At 41.7% G+C, this 18,969-nt stretch overlaps 1 protein-coding gene across 4 annotated transcripts in view; it reads right to left on the bottom strand.

Moving 5' to 3' along the window:
- Positions 1 to 18,969, bottom strand: part of fat3a (FAT atypical cadherin 3a) — an 874,448-nt gene that overhangs the window by 118,215 nt on the left and 737,264 nt on the right. For all 4 annotated transcript variants that reach the window (XM_068033985.1, XM_068033988.1, XM_068033986.1 and 1 more), the window contains 3 exons: positions 13,205 to 13,401; positions 12,907 to 13,060; positions 11,661 to 11,894 (listed from right to left, as the gene is read on the bottom strand). In XM_068033985.1, coding sequence (XP_067890086.1) covers positions 11,661 to 11,894; positions 12,907 to 13,060; positions 13,205 to 13,401 — 585 coding nt within the window. The remainder of the gene's footprint in view (positions 1 to 11,660; positions 11,895 to 12,906; positions 13,061 to 13,204; positions 13,402 to 18,969) is intronic.

The raw sequence follows: 18,969 nt of genomic DNA, 5'->3' as shown, positions 1-18,969 counted from the left end.
TTGCGAGACTGCTTTGAGACCCTGCAAGCCACTTTGTGCACTGGTATCCGCAGCCATGATGGCAGCAGTCTGAGCCTTTATGGCAACAAGCTAAGATCTTGTTATAGTATTCTGATAACTATTAAAGTTTAGTACAGAATATATAGGAGTCTGACGGTTGAAATAACAGGAGTTCATTGAACACGGCTTGCATCTACAGTTTCCTCTACAACTCTCCATGACGTTTTGTACAGATTACATTACAACACTTCCTGTGATGACGCACACATTCCCCATTTACATAATCTGCCCAGTAACAACCCAATGTCTAATATGTTATACTATACTACATCACCCACCCACCCCCGCCAAGTCTCTGACTTCTCTTTTCAGATCAATAATCGCAGTGGCGTTTTCACAAGTCTGCCGTAACGATTTCTTCTTTCTTTCATATAGGTTTGACATTTTGAGTCTTCTAGTTCCTCCTTCTGACTCTACAGTGCTTGAGTAGAACTACTGGATGACTCAAGTTCTTCATTTGGGTTGCCCTCTGGGCTGATGGCTGATTGCAGCATCACTTTGGATACTGGTGAGGGTGATGGTCCCTCAGAGGATTGCAGCCACAGCCAAGTTTGTGGTATCACAAATGTTCAGCTGCATAGGAGGGGAGGAAGAAGAATGGAAGAGCAGTAGTGATTGGGGATTCATTAGTTAGGGGAACAGACTGGCGTTTCTGTCGCTGTCGACGTGACTTCAGTATGATATTGTTGCCTCCCTGGTGCCAGGGTCAAGGATGTCACAAAGCGGCTACAGGACATCCTTCTGGGGGAGGGTGAACAGCCAGAGGTCATGGTCCACATTGGAACCAGCAACATAGGTAGGAAGGGGGATGAGGTCCTAAAAGCAGATTTTAGAGTGCTAGGAAGGAGATTAAAAAGCAGGACCTCAAAAGCAGTAATCTCAGGATTAATCCCAGTCCCACGTGCTAGTGAGAATAGGAATAGGAGAATTGAATGATTGAACATGTGGCTGGAAAACTGGTGTGGAGAAAGGGCATCAGATTTCTGAGGCATTGGGACCAGTTCTGCGACAGGTGGGCCCTGTACAAGATGGACAGGTTGCTTCTTACCAGGACTGGGACTAATATCCTCGCAGGGAGATTTGCTATGGCTGTTGGGGAGGGTTTAAACTAGATTGGCAGGGGGATGGGAACCTGAGAGGGTGCTCACATTGGAGGGAAGCAAAACTGGTAACAGGAAGTCGAAAAGTAGTAAGCAAAATTAGAAGACAGACAAAGCAAGGGCAAGCATCAAATAGGATCAGAATGCTGAATAATGTTAAAAAGGCAGAATTAAAGGCACTCTATCTGAATGCATACAGCATTCGCAACAAGGTTGATGATATGAAGGCACAGATTGAGATAAATGGGTATGATTTAATTGCCATTACAGAGACATGGCTACAGGGTGGCCAAGATTGGGAAATGAATATCCAAGGATGTTCATCATTTAGGAAGGATAGGTAAAAAGGAAAAGGAGGTGGGGTAGCCCTCTTAATAAGGGATGAGATCAGTAGATTAGTGAGAGAGGATCTTAGATCGAAGGATCAAGATGTAGAATCAGTTTGGGTGGAGCTAAGAAACAGCAAGGGACAGCAAACATTGTGGGAATTGTTTGTAGGCCACTAAACAGTAGTGTCAATGTTGGGCACGGTATAAATCAGGAAATTAGAGATGCATATAATGTGGGTAATACTGTAATAATAGGCGAATTAAATTTACAACCAGACTGGGTAACCTTAATCAGCACTAATGCTGTGGAGGATGAATTCCTCGAGTGTGTACGAGATGGGTTCTGGAGCAGTACGTTGAAGAACCAAATAGGTATGAGGCTATTTTAGATTCTGTATTATGTAATGAGAAAGGGCTGATTAATAACCTTGCTGTCAAGGAGCCTTTGGGAAATAGTGACCATAATATGCTGGAATTTCACATTAAGTTTGAACATGATATATTTCATTCTGAAGCTGGGATCTTAAATCTGAACAAGGAAAACTATGAAGGTATAAGGGGCAAGTTAGCTGTGGTGTTTTGGGAAAATACACTAAAAGATTTGATGGTAGACAGGCAATGGCTAGTACTTAAAGAAGCACTACAGGGTCTACAACAGATATATATTCCTCAAAGGAAACAGCACCCAATGGGAAAGGTGAATCAACCATGGCTAACAAACGAAGTTGTTAGCCAGTTCCGAAGAAGGGTCACTGACCCGAAACGTTAACTCTGCTTCTCTTTCCACAGATGCTGCCAGACCTGCTGAGTGGTTCCAGCATTTCTTGTTTTTATTTCAGATTTCCAGCATCCGTAGTATTTTGCTTTTATAAACAAAGTTAAAGATTGCATTAGATCAAAGGAAGTGGCTTATAAGGTTGCCAGAAAAAGTGGTAAGCCTGAGGATTGGGAGCAATTTAGAATCCAGCAAAGGATGACCCAGAAACTGATAAAGAAAGGGAAAAGAGAATATGAATGCAAGCTAGTGAGAAACATAAAGGCAGACCGTAAAAGCTTATTTTGGTATGTGAAAAGGAAATGATTAGCTGGGACAAATGTGGGCCCATTACAGCTGGAGACAGGAGAATTTATACTGGAGAATTGCCGAGAAACTAAACAATTACTTTGTGTCTGGCTTCACAGAAGAAGATACAGAAAATCTCCCAGAAATACTCGGGAACCAAGGGACTTGTGAAACTGAGGAACTGAAATAAATTAGTATTAGTAAAGAGGTAGTACTTGAAAAGTTAACTGGATTGAAGGTTGATAAATCCCCTGGACCAGATGAGCTACATCCCAGAGTGTTGAAGGAGGTGGCTATAGGGATAGTGGATGCATTGGTGGTTATCTTTCAAGATTCTATAGATTCTGGAAAGGTTCCTGCAGACTAGAAAGTAGCAAATGTAACCCCACGATTTAAGAAGGGAGGGAGAGGGAGAATGGAGAACTACAGACCTTCTAGTTTGACATCAGTAGAAGGAAAAATGTTAGAATCTATTATAAAGGATGTGATAACTAGACACTTAGGCCAGAATTTTTCATTGGGCGGGAGGCCACAACCACCGGCCGAAAAGTCGATGGCGAGCCCGCCTCCACTGAGCCTGGCGAGCCAGACAGGGATTTTTCGCTCCCCAGACCTTTAGGTGGTCTTAGGCGGGACTTCCATCTCCTTAAGGCAGTAAGTCCCACCTAATGGAGCTGCCGACCAATCAGCGGGCCGGCCGCTCTTAGTCCCCGCAGCGCCACCGGGAGTAGTGGCCACTGCTGGGACTACACCCAGCCATCGGAAGAAGATGAAGGACGGCCCCGGAAAAAAGTTAAGTGTTTATGGCCTCGCCGGGGACAATCGTCGGGATACGGCAAGGCAAGGGGGGGGGGGGGTCGGTTAGGGGGGCAGGGGGAGCGTTGTGGGTTGTGGCGGTTAGGGCTTCAGGGGCATCCCTCCATGGGGTACAGAGTGCCCGAATAGGAGGGACTCCCGCCATCAGCCTGCAAGAATGCTTTTTGAGGCCTCAGCCGCACACCAGCCAAGGGTAAAATACCCGCAGCGACGGGCGAAGGCCCTAATGTGCCAGTTAATTGGCCACTTAAAAGCCTGGAGTGGGCAGGCCGTTTCTTGCCACCGCCGCCCTGCATAAAATTGTGGTGGGTGTGGGAGGGGTCTGGAATGCCACCCCCCCACCACCTCGCACTCAATTCTACGCTCCCCCCACCACCCACTCACTCAGTTGGGGGCATAAAATTACGGCCTTAGAAAATAATGATAAAATTGGGCAGAGTCAACATGGATTTATGAAAGTGAAATCATGTTTGACAAACCTGTTGGAGTTTTTTGAGGATGTTATTTGCAGTATAGATAAAGGAGAACTGGTGGATGTGGTGTATTTGGATTTTCAGAAAGCTTTTGATAAGTTCCCACACAGGAGGTTAGTAAACAAAATTAGAAAGTATGGAATTGGGTGTAATATACTAGTGCGGATTGAGAATTGGTTAACAGACAGAGCAAAGAGTATGAATAAATGGGTCATTCTCAGGATGGCAGACTGTTACTAGTGGGGTGCCACAAGGATCAGTACTAGGGCCACAGCTGTTCACAATCTATATAATTGATTTGGATGTGAGGACCAAATGTAATATTTTCAAATTTGCTGATGACACAAAAATAGGTGGGAATGTAAGTTCTGAGGAAGATGCAAGGAGGCTTCAAGTGGATTTGGACAGGCTAAGTAAATGGGCAAGAACATGGCAGATGGAATATATAGTGAATCAATGTGAAGTTATCCACTTTGGTAGGAGAAACAGAATATTTCTTAAATGGTGAGAGGTTGCGCAGTGTTGGTGTCCAAAGGGACCTGGGTTTCCTGGTTCATAAGTGACTAGAAGCTAGCATGCAGGTGCAGCAAGCAATTAGGAAGGCAAATGGTATATTCACAAGGAGATTTGAGTACAGAAGTAGATGTTTTGCTGCAATCGTATAGACCTTGGATGAGACCGCACCTGGAGTATTCTGTACAGTTTTGGTCTCCTTATCTAAAGAAGGATATACTTGCCATAGAGGCAGTGCACCGGAGGTTCACCAGACTAATCCATGGGATGGCGGGATTGTCTTTTGAGGAGAAATTGAGGAAACCGGGCTTGTATTCTCTAGAGTTTTGAAGAATGAGAGGTGATCTCATTGAAACTTACAAAATTCCTACAGGGCGTGACAGGGTGGATGTAGATAGGATGTTTCCCCTGGCTGGTGAGTCTAGAACCAAGGGACATAGTCTCAGAATAAGGGGCAGGCCATTTAAGACTGAGATGAGGAGGAATTTCTTCACTCAGAGGGTGGTGAATCTTTGGAACTCTCTAGGCTGGTCTTCCTTACATTTGAGCTCTTCCACTCTATATATGAGTTGTAAGTCAATGTAAGCCTTCCTACTTAGGAATGAACAACTTTGATTTTTAATTACATATAAGGTCTCAGAAATTTCCTTTCCCCGGTTGTCTTTAACTCTCCCATTACCTTCAACCCAATGCCTCCAGGCCCATATAATTTTTTTTTACCTTTTGGTTTGAGAGTTTTCTTTTTCAGCCATGGTTCTGTGTTAGCTAGTACTGAAACTGCTGCTCCCGTGTCCAGTTTAAGATTAATCTTGTTACCTTCTATAAGAATTTCTGCTGTCCAGCAATTCTCACTTGTTCATTGGACTACGAAAGGTATTTCCATACTTTGGATATCATTAACTGTTTTGCTCTGATGGGGTTTTCCTTTAATTGTATTCCCTGCTGTATTTTAACTGTGACACACTGATTGAAAGTGTCCCTACTTTCTGCATGAAAAGCTCTCAGCTTCTCTGGCTCAGCAGTTTTCTTGCTTGTGCCTCTTTTAGCCACACCTACTGCAATTGGTTGCTGCTACCTCTGAATGCTCTTCTCACCTTTCTTGTCTTTTACCACTAATTTTCCCTTTTGTTTTCTTAATGAATTCAATTGAGTCTGCTACTTTCAAAATCAGACTCTCCCTGTCCCCTCAAACAGCAAATCGGTTAAACCTTCTAACCTCTGCTTTCTGCTCAATTTAATCGCTTTCTTTAACGTGAGATCACTCCTCAACTGTAGATGATCTGAAAGGGTGTTATATGATACACTGCCCACAATCCTGTCTCTAATCTGCTCTTCCTGTAAACTGATGTATTTTCAATACTCAGTGAGTTTATATAAATCTTTGATAAATGAATCAGTGCTGAGTCTGCTGGGTATGCTTATTAAATTTGGCATGCTCCATGATGACATTTTTCTTACATTAAAGTCTCAAGTGCTTTAATGACTTCTTCATATGTAGCCTTCCTTTCATCTATTCTTTGAGTAATGAGGATGTCATCTGCACACTCCCCCACTGCATACAATAGCGTATTGACCTGCTCAGTGTCTGGCTTCAGTACGAGATCTGATACAGTATGATATATTGCAAACCTCTGGGACCATCTTGGCCACGCCTTGGCTTTGTTCAGTCCAGCTACTTTTCGAAGTTCTCCAGTAAAGGCAAAGAATTCCTCATCGTCTCTCTTAGTTTACTGCTGCCACCATATAATATTCTGATAACTATTAAGACTTAGTACAGAATATATAAGTATCTGACGGTTGAAATAACGGGAGTTCATTGCACACTTCTTGCATCTAAGGTTTCCTCTACAACTCTCCACAAGGTTCTGTACAGATTACATTACATTACTTCCTGTGAGATACACACAGGCTATTTACATAATCTGCCTAGTAACAACCCAATGTCTACTATATTATATTACACTACATTTGTGACCTTCGTCTGAGCTTTCACTGCAGCACTCAGACGTTACGTGGCTTCTGCTTCTGCTGCAATGGAAGTTGAGACATCAGCCATCAGATGCTGCATCATGTTACGGTCCACAAGTGTTCTCATGGAGCTGACCATCACTTCCATGCTGGAAAGGTTGGACCCCCAGCACTGTGTAAAGTTGGAGCCAGACTCGTCTGTGCTCCTTGACAGTGGCAGACTTTCTTGCAGGCGCAGGCCTGTCAATGCACCAAGTATTGCTGTGTGCATGCCCACCGACCTTTTTTTGTATGCCACCTGACCCCTCTGCAGCAGAATTAAAGTGCAACCTCACCCTCAGGAGAGTTGACATCTGGACTATCTTTCCCCCCAGCCTGGCTGCAGCCCACTGCACCCGTGCCCAGTGACTCTCCACTGCAGATTTGCCTCTATGCTACCCTATAAAGAATGCACAGTATCATTATCTGAGCTACTGGCTGCGAGTGTGAGATCAAGTGATGGCTTTTCTACTCCATCGAGCTCTTGTTCTTTCTGCACTTCAGGCTCCTGAACCAGCTCTTGACCAGGTGGCAGTGCTTAGGTATCCAAAAGGAGAAAGGCACAAGGGTAGGGTTGGGATGTGGGAAGTGGGGGAAAACAAGAGGCGCATGTTTACACCATCTACAGCTTGTAAATTACAGGTGATTGTGGGCTAAGTCAGATGTGAGAATGTCGATGAGGTAGAAATATACCGTCATCCTCTATGGTTTCAGCCCTGCCACTGGCTATGGCCTCAGTCAAGGCCGCATTAATGATTGTCAGCATCATCTCCTCCGGGGGTGGGGTGAAGGCATGCAACCATGCCTTAGTGGTTAGTGGCTGCTGTATCCGATTATGGGTCACCTTGTCCTGCAAGAGAGAGGGAACTGTGACAGTGAGTACAGTGCAATGTTTTTGGGAGATGTGGCTGTCACAGCCAAATAGCTGTCAGTGTGTGCAAGCTGTGAGATATGATTGTGAGGCTTATAGCAGTGCCAAGTGTATGAGGGTGAGGTGAAGCAATAACTGTTAGGTATAAGTTGTGCTTGTTGGGACTGTTTGTAGGAGAGTGAAGAGGGTGCGGTGAACGCTGCCATGTGTGATGGTAGTGGTTCATTTGCAAGGATGTGACATGTGAAAATGCTTTCACTGACCTTGACCACTCATGTGAGGTCATTGAAATTTTTGTGTCACTGCATTCAGGCCCTCGGAGCTAGACTGCTGGGATTGACTATCTTCTCCCACTGTCTTTGTAGTGTTTCTCTCGAAGGCCTCCTGGACCCTTGGGGGAAGAGGACCTCTCTCCTCCTGTCTGCCTCCCACACCGTAGGCGTCCAGTGCTGCATCAGAGAGCCTTGGGGCATGCTCTCTGGCCTGCGGTGCTATTTTCACTCTTCTTTCTGCTCAGACAGAGACTGTTTTTGATCAAGTTCCAGCAGCTGCTGCAGCCAAAATGCGCCTCCCCTTTAAATAATGCAGGCTGGCTTTACAGGGTTCTGACCTTAAGCAAACTCAGATCTCCTGCTAAAGCATGCAGCCACACAACAGCGTGCTTAGCTGGCATTTACATTATGTCTGTATTGCTCAGACTGCGCAAAGGTTAAGCGCACATCATGATCCCCGCACCTGATTACTGGCCTAATTCAATACCCACCCCCCACCCTCCACAATGTGCATGAAGTATATTCTACCAAGAATAGAAGGCACCTTGTTTCCTCATGAGGTGGGGAAGGCTTACTTTTGGGTCATTTCTCGCATGCAGTATTAACTGAAGTTAACTTGGAATGGTGAAAAACCTTTGCCAGTGACAGGATTTCATTCTCAACTGACTGGAAAACCACCAGTTTCTCCCAGCTCTATTTTGATAGAATCAAACTAGAAAGCTCGCCGGATCAAACAATATTCAATGGACCTTGTGGAATATCTAACCACAGGAAAGTCCAACACGTCCTACAAATAAAAAGTAATAAAAATCAGACCTTAAATCCAAACTCAGTGGCATATTGTGGAGGCAGTATAGAGGCTTTTAAGCCAGCACAGTCCGTGGGAATAGGGTGGCAATTAAACTAACCTGTGAAAAATTACCACACCATTCACAATGCTTTTACTGCAGTTCTCTTAGGTGGTTGTAGTGACATAAGAATAGATGCAAGTCAGGATGCTATCATGTCATTTAGGAACCCACTGTTTTTTACAATGCAAAATTTGCAAGTCCCACTCAGCATCCAACTTACTAAATAAAATGATTGGTTTCATAAGGTGACGAAAGGCACTATTTAAGGGTCACTCAGTTCATACGGGTCTGTGTGCTGTTCACACAATCACAGAATCACAGAATCGTTACAGCGCAGTTGCGCTTTTTGGATTTCCAGTGGATTATTGTGAGCATGGAGGTTGCTTGTTTCTGATGTTTGTTATCTTACTCACTATGAATAAGCACACATGGTTATCATAGGTGCCATTCTTTCTCCATTGTTCTGGATGGAAGAAGAGTTGTAGAACAAGCAGCAGCAACCTCAATAACGAGGAAGAGCAGTAGGAGGAGGGTTGTTGCTCCCTCCCACAGAGTCTATAGGCCACAGGAATGTCTTGGATAGCTCTGAGGAGCAGTGCATGAGAAGGCTGTGCTTCTCCAGGAAGGTTTTCCCTGTTCTCTGCAGCCTATTGAAACAAGATCCACTGAGCCAGATGGCTATGCTTTGTGACTGTGGGCCTTCTTCTTGAACTGCTGCAGTCCATCTGGTGAAGGGACTACCACAATGCTGTTAAGTAGGGAGTTCCAGGATTTTGACCCAATGAGAATTAAGGATATTTCCAAGCTGGTGTGTGACTTGGAGGGAAAGTTGAAGATCATGGCGTTCCAATGCACCTGCTGCCCTTGTCCTTCTAGGTGGTGGAAGGCATGGTTTTAGGAGATGTTGTCAAAGAAGTCCTGGCAAGTTGCTATAGTGCATTCTGTAGATAGAAGATATTGAAGCCATGATAGCCAGGTGGTGGAGGGAGTGGATGTTTAAGGTGGTGAAAGGGCTGCCGATCAGGCAGACTACCAGATTGCTCTGTCCTGGATCGTGTCAAGCTTCTTGAGTGTTGTTGGAGCTGCACCCATCCAGGCAAGTGAAGAGTATTCCATCACACTCCTGACTTATGCCCTGTAGGTGGTGGAGAGGCTTTGGGGAGTCAGGAGTTGAGCTACTTGCTGCAGAATATCAATCCTCTGACCTGCCCTCGCATTCATAGCATTTAAGTGGCTGATCCAGTTGAGTTCTTTTTGTATTTGAAGACTTCTAATTGTGATTTAATTTCAAGTGTTAATTTAAAAATTTTTTAAATGTAGAATTAGAATTCAAAAGGATAGCAGGTAGTAAAATGTCAAATGATTTCCATTGAAGTAGTTCTTATCTTTTATGATCATCTATTTTGATGATGCAAGTGCTTTATGAAAATAACACAATAATTGGAGCACTATATACTTTACACATGGCACTGAAGCAAATAAGTTGCTATGTACAGTCCAAGGTTTTTTGGATAAACCACTGGCGCCCAATATATTATTAAGAGTTTAAATTGTGACTCAGGTTCAATCTAGTTCTGGGCCAAGGAGCAACATGTGCGATTTAGAATGATAAATGAACGAAAAATGATAAAAACTTATTGTTAATTTCAACTCTGATCAATTTACTAAAATAAACACAACATGACAAAGACTGGCTGGTTTACAAAGCAAATTAAATACTTGTGCCTCAGTGGCATATAAAGAAAGAATTCTAATGGGGTCTTAGTGCAGGAATAACCTACTGAGTGGAAACCATCATGAGATTATAAACACATGTTTGTATGCATTATGAGTCACATATGGTACCATTATAAAAACTGTGTGTAACATAAGGGAAAACTTTTACATTATTTTTCATTTGAACGTAACTGTTAAAGGATACCGTAGCTTTCCTAAAATTTGTTTTTCAGTTTTTTAGATTTCTAAAACATATTGGCCTGAAGTGGAATTTAACTGTTGCAAATGTATTGCTCCTCTGGGGCACACACACTTGTATGCTGAATTTACCAAACATGCAATGCACAATAAAATAAATACAGAAAATGATAAAAATGCAGAACAGGTCAGTCAGCATCTGTCACGTTATGATGTTTCAGTTGCAAGTTATTCTTCAGGATGGTTCTGCTGAAAAGGTATACAACCAAAATAACCTAACCTGTCCTTCTCTCTTTACTAAAATAAAAGCAAAATACTGCGGATGCTGGAAATCTGAAACAAAAACAAGAAATGCTGGAATCACTCAGCAGGTCTGGCAGCATCTGTGGAAAGAGAAGCAGAGTTAATGTTTCGGGTCAGTGACCCTTCTTCGGAACCCTCTCTTTACTGTTGCTCAACAATCTGCTGAGTCTTTCCAGCAATTTTGCTCTATTTGAGATTTCCAGTTTTTATCTTTTTACTTTATTTATAGTTGTATTGGTGGACTTGTGATCAGCTAAGCACATTTGTAGTTTACTTACAACTTGAGTGAAAGTAGTAAATCTTTAATACTGGTACAATATTCCAAGTAATAAATAGGCAAGATCAATTTATGATGAAAAAAAGAATCTCTGAAAACAATTTTAACATAGCATGAAAAAATAAGTTGCAAAAGGAAGAGTTAGAATTACCTTAGAACTTTGTTTTTAGGTCAAGCACATTGTTGAGTGTGCTAGTTAGCATGCTCGGGCCATTATACTTTAGAGCAATGGAAATTATGGATTAGGCCCTCAACAAAGGTCCTGCAATAAATTCACCATATGAAAACATCGGGGGTAAATTTATGGAGGATGGAATACGGGAGGCCGGCTATTGGAGAGCATTGAAATAGTCAAGTCTCGAAGTGACAATGGCATAAATGAGGTTTTCAGTGACAGATGGGTTGAAGTAGGGGCAGAGGTAGTGATGCTAATGGAGGTGCAAGTACAGAAAACTAAAGGAATATATGCATATTCCAATGCCAGGATGTATAAAACTAGGCTAAACAGAAGATAGTGTATATTATCATTCCAGGAACTGGAAAAATGAGAATGTACAACTTCCAAGTCATTCATTGTTACTTCTTCCAGTTTCTCATTCATTTCAATTCTTGATATTAAAGATTAATGATTGCGATGTCAATTCTGCATTATTATCAATAAATAATTTGTAGTTTGTTATCAGTTAAATGCTATGTCGGATTAAAGTTGCTATTGCATTAGAAATAAATAAAACATGTCAGTTTGTCTCATTGCTTATTTTGCTGCACTGTATACCACCATAAGTGTTTAAAACAATATGCATTGACTTACCTATATCTGGGTCTGTTGCTTCAACCTTTGCCAGCAAAACGTTTATTGCTGTGTTCTCATATACAGACTGAGTATAATGACTGGAGGAAAATACAGGGGGATTGTCATTCACATCCTCCAATAACAAAACTATTCCCGACTGGCAGTAACGACCACCTCCATCTGAAGCCCTGGCAATCAAATTATATACTTGAGTTTCCTCACGGTCTAAAGCTGATAATGTTTTCAGTTCACCTATAGGATAATCACAACAAATCGAAAGTGTAGAATAAACATTAACTCATATTTGCCTAGAAAATAACCTAGCAAACTCACAGAAGCAGATAAAGGGCTACAAGTAATAACCATTGGGTGGTGGTGTTAAAGTTCAGAACAGAAGGATTCTAAGGATGGGAAAATGATTCTAACATTTGATGGAAGCAAAATAAAAACCTGTGTGTGGAACTTTAGTACAGCATCTGTGAATGTGCACACAATGAAACACATTTTGCAGATATTTCATGCTCATGTACAATAACTAACAATCACAGGCTAGAATACATACTGAAATGAAAGCCTTTAAATGCAGGAACAATATCCTCTGTGCACAACATACAGATGTTGTGTATCTGCTACTTCATCTTCAAAGTCAGCTGTATAGCTGGCTTCCCACATTTGGTGCTGATATAACTGTGTAATGTGCACTGATATACTTATATAGATATGTAGGACATGATAAATGTATTGTGATTATACCAATCTTTTAATCACGATTCTACCCTCTTCTGCAACCATTATTTTTCTAAACTTTACTGTGCCACAATCTGCTCTCCGGTCTTCAGTTTTATTTGTAAAACATTTGGGTGTTATTTTTCTTCTGTGCATCCATGAATATTGGACAAAGCTTTGTGGGGCAATTTTGTACATCCAAAAAGCTGATTGGTGTAAAATGTGAGCGGTGGGCAACTATGATAATTCTGTTAAAAAAAAAGGAACACTCCAATGCCTCAGTGAATCGTACATATCCTGGTGAGAAACCAAGCCGTACAATCTCAGGTTTGATCTCTGGTCTGGTGTGAATTAGCAGATAGCAAAAATTTTCCTGTTTAGTTCACCTCAGTCACTGGCGGAGCTCCCATATGTATTGCTTAAGCTGAATTTTAATATAGTACATCTAAGTCACATTACAATGAAAGTCACCCTTTTTATATCATACGCTAATCGATAAACTGAAAAAAATCCATATTGAGATTACAGAAACACTTACCATTTTCTGGTTCCAGGAAAAATTTATCTGAGCCAGCTCCATGCAAAGAATACCGTATTTCTGCATTAGACCCAATGTCAGCATCATGGGCACCAATCCTTAGAATAAGTTCATTAGGTGGAATGTCTTCCACTATTGTCTCTGTGTAGGTGACCTGCAGGTATTTAACAGCACACAGTTTGTCTCAGATACAGTTCATACTTCAATAATTTAAACAATTTAAACATTAGAATACTAAATAAAGATTACTCACAATACAAAAAGTTATAGAGAAATGAAAGGGGTGTGTTTTACATACCTGGTCACAGACTGGACTATTATCGTTCGCATCCTGTACTCGGACTTCTACCACTGCTCTTGATACAAAAAGCCCATCGGTGGCTGTAATATTCAGTAGATAAATATCCTGTTCCTCACGATCTAATGGCCTCTTTACATAGACCTTCCATTCATTCTGAACCAGGCCAAGGGCAAACTTTCCTTTAGGATTTCCTCCTAAACAGACATATATAGAAAATCTGAAACGCATGACTGTCAACCACAATTGAAACTATTTCAGTGTCAAAAGAATCAGCATTATCTGAAAAAGCTCACTACTCTAGTAACATAGTGGAATAAATATTAGTTTATGAATGAAATTTTCAGCCTTTGAACATTACATTGGGTTAAAGAGTTACAGTATTGATTCTGTCATGCAGACCCCCATTTGCCAAGAATGAGGCATATTAATTTTGTCATATGAACATCAATTTTAAACTGTTGCTGGAGTGAAGAAATGACTTGTTAAAGAGATCACCAGACATTTGGGCTGGAACGACATTTGCATACCAAGAGACGTTGCTTGTGGAGACAAAGGACTATCCCCTGATCCAATTAATCCAAATGGATTTTGATCACCAGACATTGAAGGTGTAAGGAAGCGCATTCCAGGGCCCGCTAAGATAATACAATCCACAAACGCAGAAGTGGTTAAGCCAGTTAGTCACATGACTGACCTGCTGGCCAACTTGGTTTTTTATTTGTGTCACACAGAAAGGAACAGAGGTCAGTTTGCAACTGAAGCTGGAACAAGCAAGCCTCTCTACTGGCTGTCTCTCTTACTTTTTCTCAAGCCACCGGACCCACAGAAGATACGTAAAACTCAAGAGAGAAAAAAATCCCACATCGAAGCAAGTTGAAGCGTGAACTGGGCTCCAATGAACAGCAAAATTTACTGGTAACCAAAGACTCCACATTGAATAGGACTGTAATTATAACCCCGATATTGGCTCAAACTGTTCCCCTTTATTCTTTTCTACTTTTTCTGTCTCTATCTGCGTGTGTGTTTATTGCGTACGCATGCTAGCATGGTTGTGTCGCATATTCGTAGTTGTTAACCGGATTAGAATTTAAGATTAATAAACTTCCACCTTTCTTGTTTAAATCTAAGGAAACCTGTCTGATTTATTTGCGTTACAATTGGAAAGCGGTGAACAAGGATTCACTGAGGGGGAGCTAAAACACGCTGTTTTTAAAATTAAACCCTGTTATGGTTAAACCAGGCAAAGGCTGAGAGGGAACCTCTAGACCCCTTCTCACCTGGTCATAACAATTCATAATTTCATCAATGGTATACAAAGGCTCATTCAATAATACGCAGATCAGGTGCAATCGAGTCAGGTGCAAAGTAAAACTCCTTTTACTCTACCCAATAATATGCCTAAAAAAACTTCAGAGATCTTATCTTAATGTACCTCTGGGAAAACATCTTGCAAACCCAAAATGAGGACCAGAGCACATTTCTTGCATCCAAGTTTAATCAATGTCACTTATCAGCCAGGATGATCTGTCTTTCTTTTTTGCATCAACTGTTTGGCTTCTCGAGGAATCTGCTGATGGCATAAGTAAATATTGGAAATTGCCATGTGGAGAACTCAAATCCTACAACTTCATGGTAACAAGTCAGAACTTTAAGTCATCTCACAGCCTTAAACACTAGCATGAACATTGACATTGGTGTCAGCTGTAGCTCAGTTGCACTCCTACCTCTAATTCAGAAAGTTGTGGGTTCAAATCCCACTCTAGGACTTAGCACGAAAATCAAAGCTGACATTCCAGTTCAGTACTGTGTGCTGCACATGTGGAGGTGCAGTCTCTTGGATGAGATGTTGAACCGTGTGCCCTCTCAAGTGGGTACCAAAGACTGCTTCAAAGGACCCACTTCAAAGAAGAGCAGTAGAGTTATCCCTAGTGACCTGGCCAATATTCATCACTCAAAGCAACATCACAAAAACAAATGTGGTCATTATTGCACTGCTGTTTGTCAGAGTTTGCTGTGTTTCCTTCATTACAACAGTGACTACACTTCAAAAACTCTTTGGCTGTAAAGCACATTGAGACATCTCGTGATTGCAAGTGGCGCTATACAAATCTTTCATTTGTGAAACCTCCAGTCCCGATACCAGCGCCATTGCCACATCTCAGAGTCAGATTACAAATTGAGAACAGAATCATATAAAGGTTACAGCACAGAAGGAGGCCATTTGGCTCATCATGTCTGTGCTGGCTCTCTGAAGGAGCAATTCATCTAGTGCCACTCCCACACCTTCTCCCTATAGTGCTCTACATTTGTCCTCTTCAGATAATAATCCAATTCCCTCTTGAATGCCTCAATTGAACCTGCCTCCATCACACTCTCAGGCAGCGCATTCCAGATCCTAACCACTTGCTGCATGAAAAAGTTTTCCTCATGTCACCATTGCTTCTTTTTGACAATTACCTTAAATCTGTGCCCTCTTGTTCTTAATCCTTCCACCAATGGGAACAGTTTCTCCCTATCTACTTTGTCCAGACCCCTCTGAATACCTCAATCAAATCTCCTCTCAACCTTCTCTTCTCCAAGAAAAACAGTCCCAACTTCTCCAATCTATGTACGTAACTGAAGTTCTTCATACCTGGAACCATTCTTGTGAATCTTTCTGCACTCTCTCTAACACCTTCACATATTTCCTAAAGTGTGGTTCCAAGAACTGGATGCAATACTCCAGTTGGGGCCAAAGCAATGTTTTATACAAGTTTACCATAATTTCCTTGCTTTTGGACTCGATGCCCCTATTAATAAGGTAAGCCAAGGGTGTTTTATTAACAGCGCTGTCAACCTGTTCTGCCACCTTCAATGATTTATGCACAAATACATCTAGGTCCCTCTGCTCTTGCACCCTGTTATGACCAGGTGAGAAAGGGGTCTAGGGTTCCCTCTCAGCCTTCAACTATTCTTACCGTAAGACAGTTTAATTTTAAACACACCGTGTTTTTAGCTCCCCCTTGGTGAATCCTTGTTCGCTGCTTTCCAATTATAAGCCAATTATAAGGCATGGATAGAAGATTGGCTAGTGAACAGGAAACAGAGAGTAGGCATGAATGGGTCATTTTGGCGAGATGTAATGAGCAGTGTGCTACAGGGATCTGTGCTGGGGCCTCAACGTTTTACAATTTATATAAATGACTTAGATGAAGGGGCCAAAGGTATGGTTGCTAAATTTGCTGATGACACAAAGATAGGTAGGAAAGTAACTTGTGAAGAGGACAAAAGGGGGCTACAAAGGGATATAGATAGGATAGGTGAGTGGGCAAAGACCTGGCAAATGGAGTATAATGTGGGAAAGTGGGAAATTGTCCACTTTGGCAGGAAGAATAAAAAAAGAAGCATATTATCTAAATGGTGAGAGCTCTGAGCTGCAGAGGGATCTGGATGTCCCAGTGTACGAATCGCAAAAGGTTAGTATGCAAGTACAGCACATAATTAGGAAAGCTAACAGAATGTTTTCATTTATTGCGAGGGGAATTGAATACAAAAGTAGGGATGTTATGCTTCAGCTATACAGGGCATTGGTGAGACCACATCTGGAGTATTGTGTACAGTACTGGTCTCCTTATTTAAGGAAGGACGTAAATGTTTTGGAGGCAGTACAGAGAAGGTTTACTAGACTAATACCTAGAATGGGTGGGCTGTCTTACGAGGAAAGATTGGACAGGCTAGGCTTGTGTCCACTGGAATTTAGAAGAGTAAGAGGTGACTTGATTGAAACATATAAGATCCTGAGGGGTCTTGACAGGGTGGATGTGGAAAAGATGTTTCCGTTGTGGCAGAATCTCGAACTAGGGATCACTGTTTAAAAATAAGGGGTCGTCCATTTAAGACAGAGATGAGGAGAAATCTTTTCTCAGAGGGTCGTGAGTCTTCCTGAAAAGGCAGTGGAAGCAGAGTCTTTGAATATTTTTAAGACAGAGGTAGATAGATTCTTGATAAGCAAGGGGGCGAAAGATTATCGGGGTAGGTGGAAATGTGGAGTAATCAATTCAGCCATGAACTTATTGAATGGCGGAGCAGGCTCAAAGGTCCTAGTGGCCTACTCCTGCTCCTAATTCTTATGTTCGTATGTAACCAGTCCAAACAGGTTTTCTTAGGTTTAAAGAAGAAAGGTTGAAATTTATTAAGCTTAAACTCTAACTCGGTTAACGCTTATGGGTACACGACATGCCCACGCTAGCATGCATACGCGATACACACATGCAGATAGTGACAGAAAAGAGCAGAAGAAAATAAAGTGGAAAAGTTTGAGGCAATCTCTGAAGAGGGGTTTTGTTACGGTTCTGTAGAGTCCTTGATTGTAGGTAGATCTTGCTCTTTGTTGAGGCCCAGTATTCTTCTTAAACCTTGTTCACTGTAGGAGACCTTTCTCTCTTGGGGTTTATGTGTCTTCAGTGTATTTGGAGTTCCGTGAGAAAGAGCTGGGAGCAGACAGGAGAGGCTGTGGCGGGCCAGCCAGGAGAGGTCTTTTCAGTCCAGGAGCAAACAGACACTCTGCGTTCAAACTCTCTGTGGCTACTTCAAAAGACTGTGGAACAGCCAGTTAGTCATGTGACCAGCTGGTCTAACCAGTCCTGGATTGTATCACCTTAGCAGTCTCTAGAATGCTCCTTTTACACGCACTACTTAGTGATCAAGGTCCAATTTGGGTTGAATATGTCAGGGAATGGTCCTTTGTCCTTCCAAGCACTGTCTGTTAATATACAATTGTCTTTTCCAACCACGGCTGATCTGCTTAACAAGTCACTTCTTTGCTCCAGCAACAATTTAAAATCAATGTTCATGACAAAATTAATGTGCGTCATTCTTGGCAGGTGGGGCCCTAGCATGATAACCCCCTTTAGAATTGCACCCTTTATTTTATATTGTCTTTCCACTTTCTTTCTATCAAAATGAAACACGTCACACTTCACTGCCTTAAATTTCATCTGCCACCTGTCCAACCATTGCACAAACCTCTCTATGTCCGTTTAAATTTATACACTACCTCCTCACAATTCACAATGATTACAAGTTTTGTATCGTCAGCAAATTTTGAAATTTTACACGAAGGTCTAGGTCATTAACATATATCAGGAACAGCAAAGGTTCTAACACTGACCCCTGGGGAACTCCACTATAAACCTTCCTCTAATCCAAAAGACAACTATTAATCAGTGCTCTCTGTTTCCTGTTACTCAGCCAATTTTGTATCCATGCTGCTACTGTTTATTCCACAAGCTATAACTTTGCTGACAAGCCTGTTGTGTGGCACTTTATCGAATACATTTTGGAAGTCCATGTACACCACATCAACAGCATTACCCTCATCAACACTCTCTGTTACCTCATCAAAAATCTCAAGCAAGTTAGTTAAATATGATTTTCCCTTAATAAATCTGTGCTGGCTTTCCTTGATTAACCTGCATTTGTCCAAGTGACTATTAATTTTGTCCCAAATTGCTCCCACAATCACGTTATCAAAATACGTAACAGCTTCAAAATGTTTTTTATATGAATGTAAACCCTTAAATTACAAGTCATAGGCCATTTTATATGGTGTGTTTATATGTACACAGAACAAGATTATGACTGCCAAGCCATGTAGATTTAAAATAGCAACTGAATATGCAATAGTTGCAAAGTATAACACAAATGTAACAGCAGGTACATTAATGATGGTCACGCATAATGTCATTACTACCGGTATCAAGTATATAGTACACAAAGTTTTG

Source organism: Heterodontus francisci, chromosome 6 (assembly GCF_036365525.1).
Source record: "Heterodontus francisci isolate sHetFra1 chromosome 6, sHetFra1.hap1, whole genome shotgun sequence".
NCBI classification, from domain to species: domain Eukaryota; kingdom Metazoa; phylum Chordata; class Chondrichthyes; order Heterodontiformes; family Heterodontidae; genus Heterodontus; species Heterodontus francisci.
This window is presented reverse-complemented; position numbering and strand designations above follow the sequence as displayed.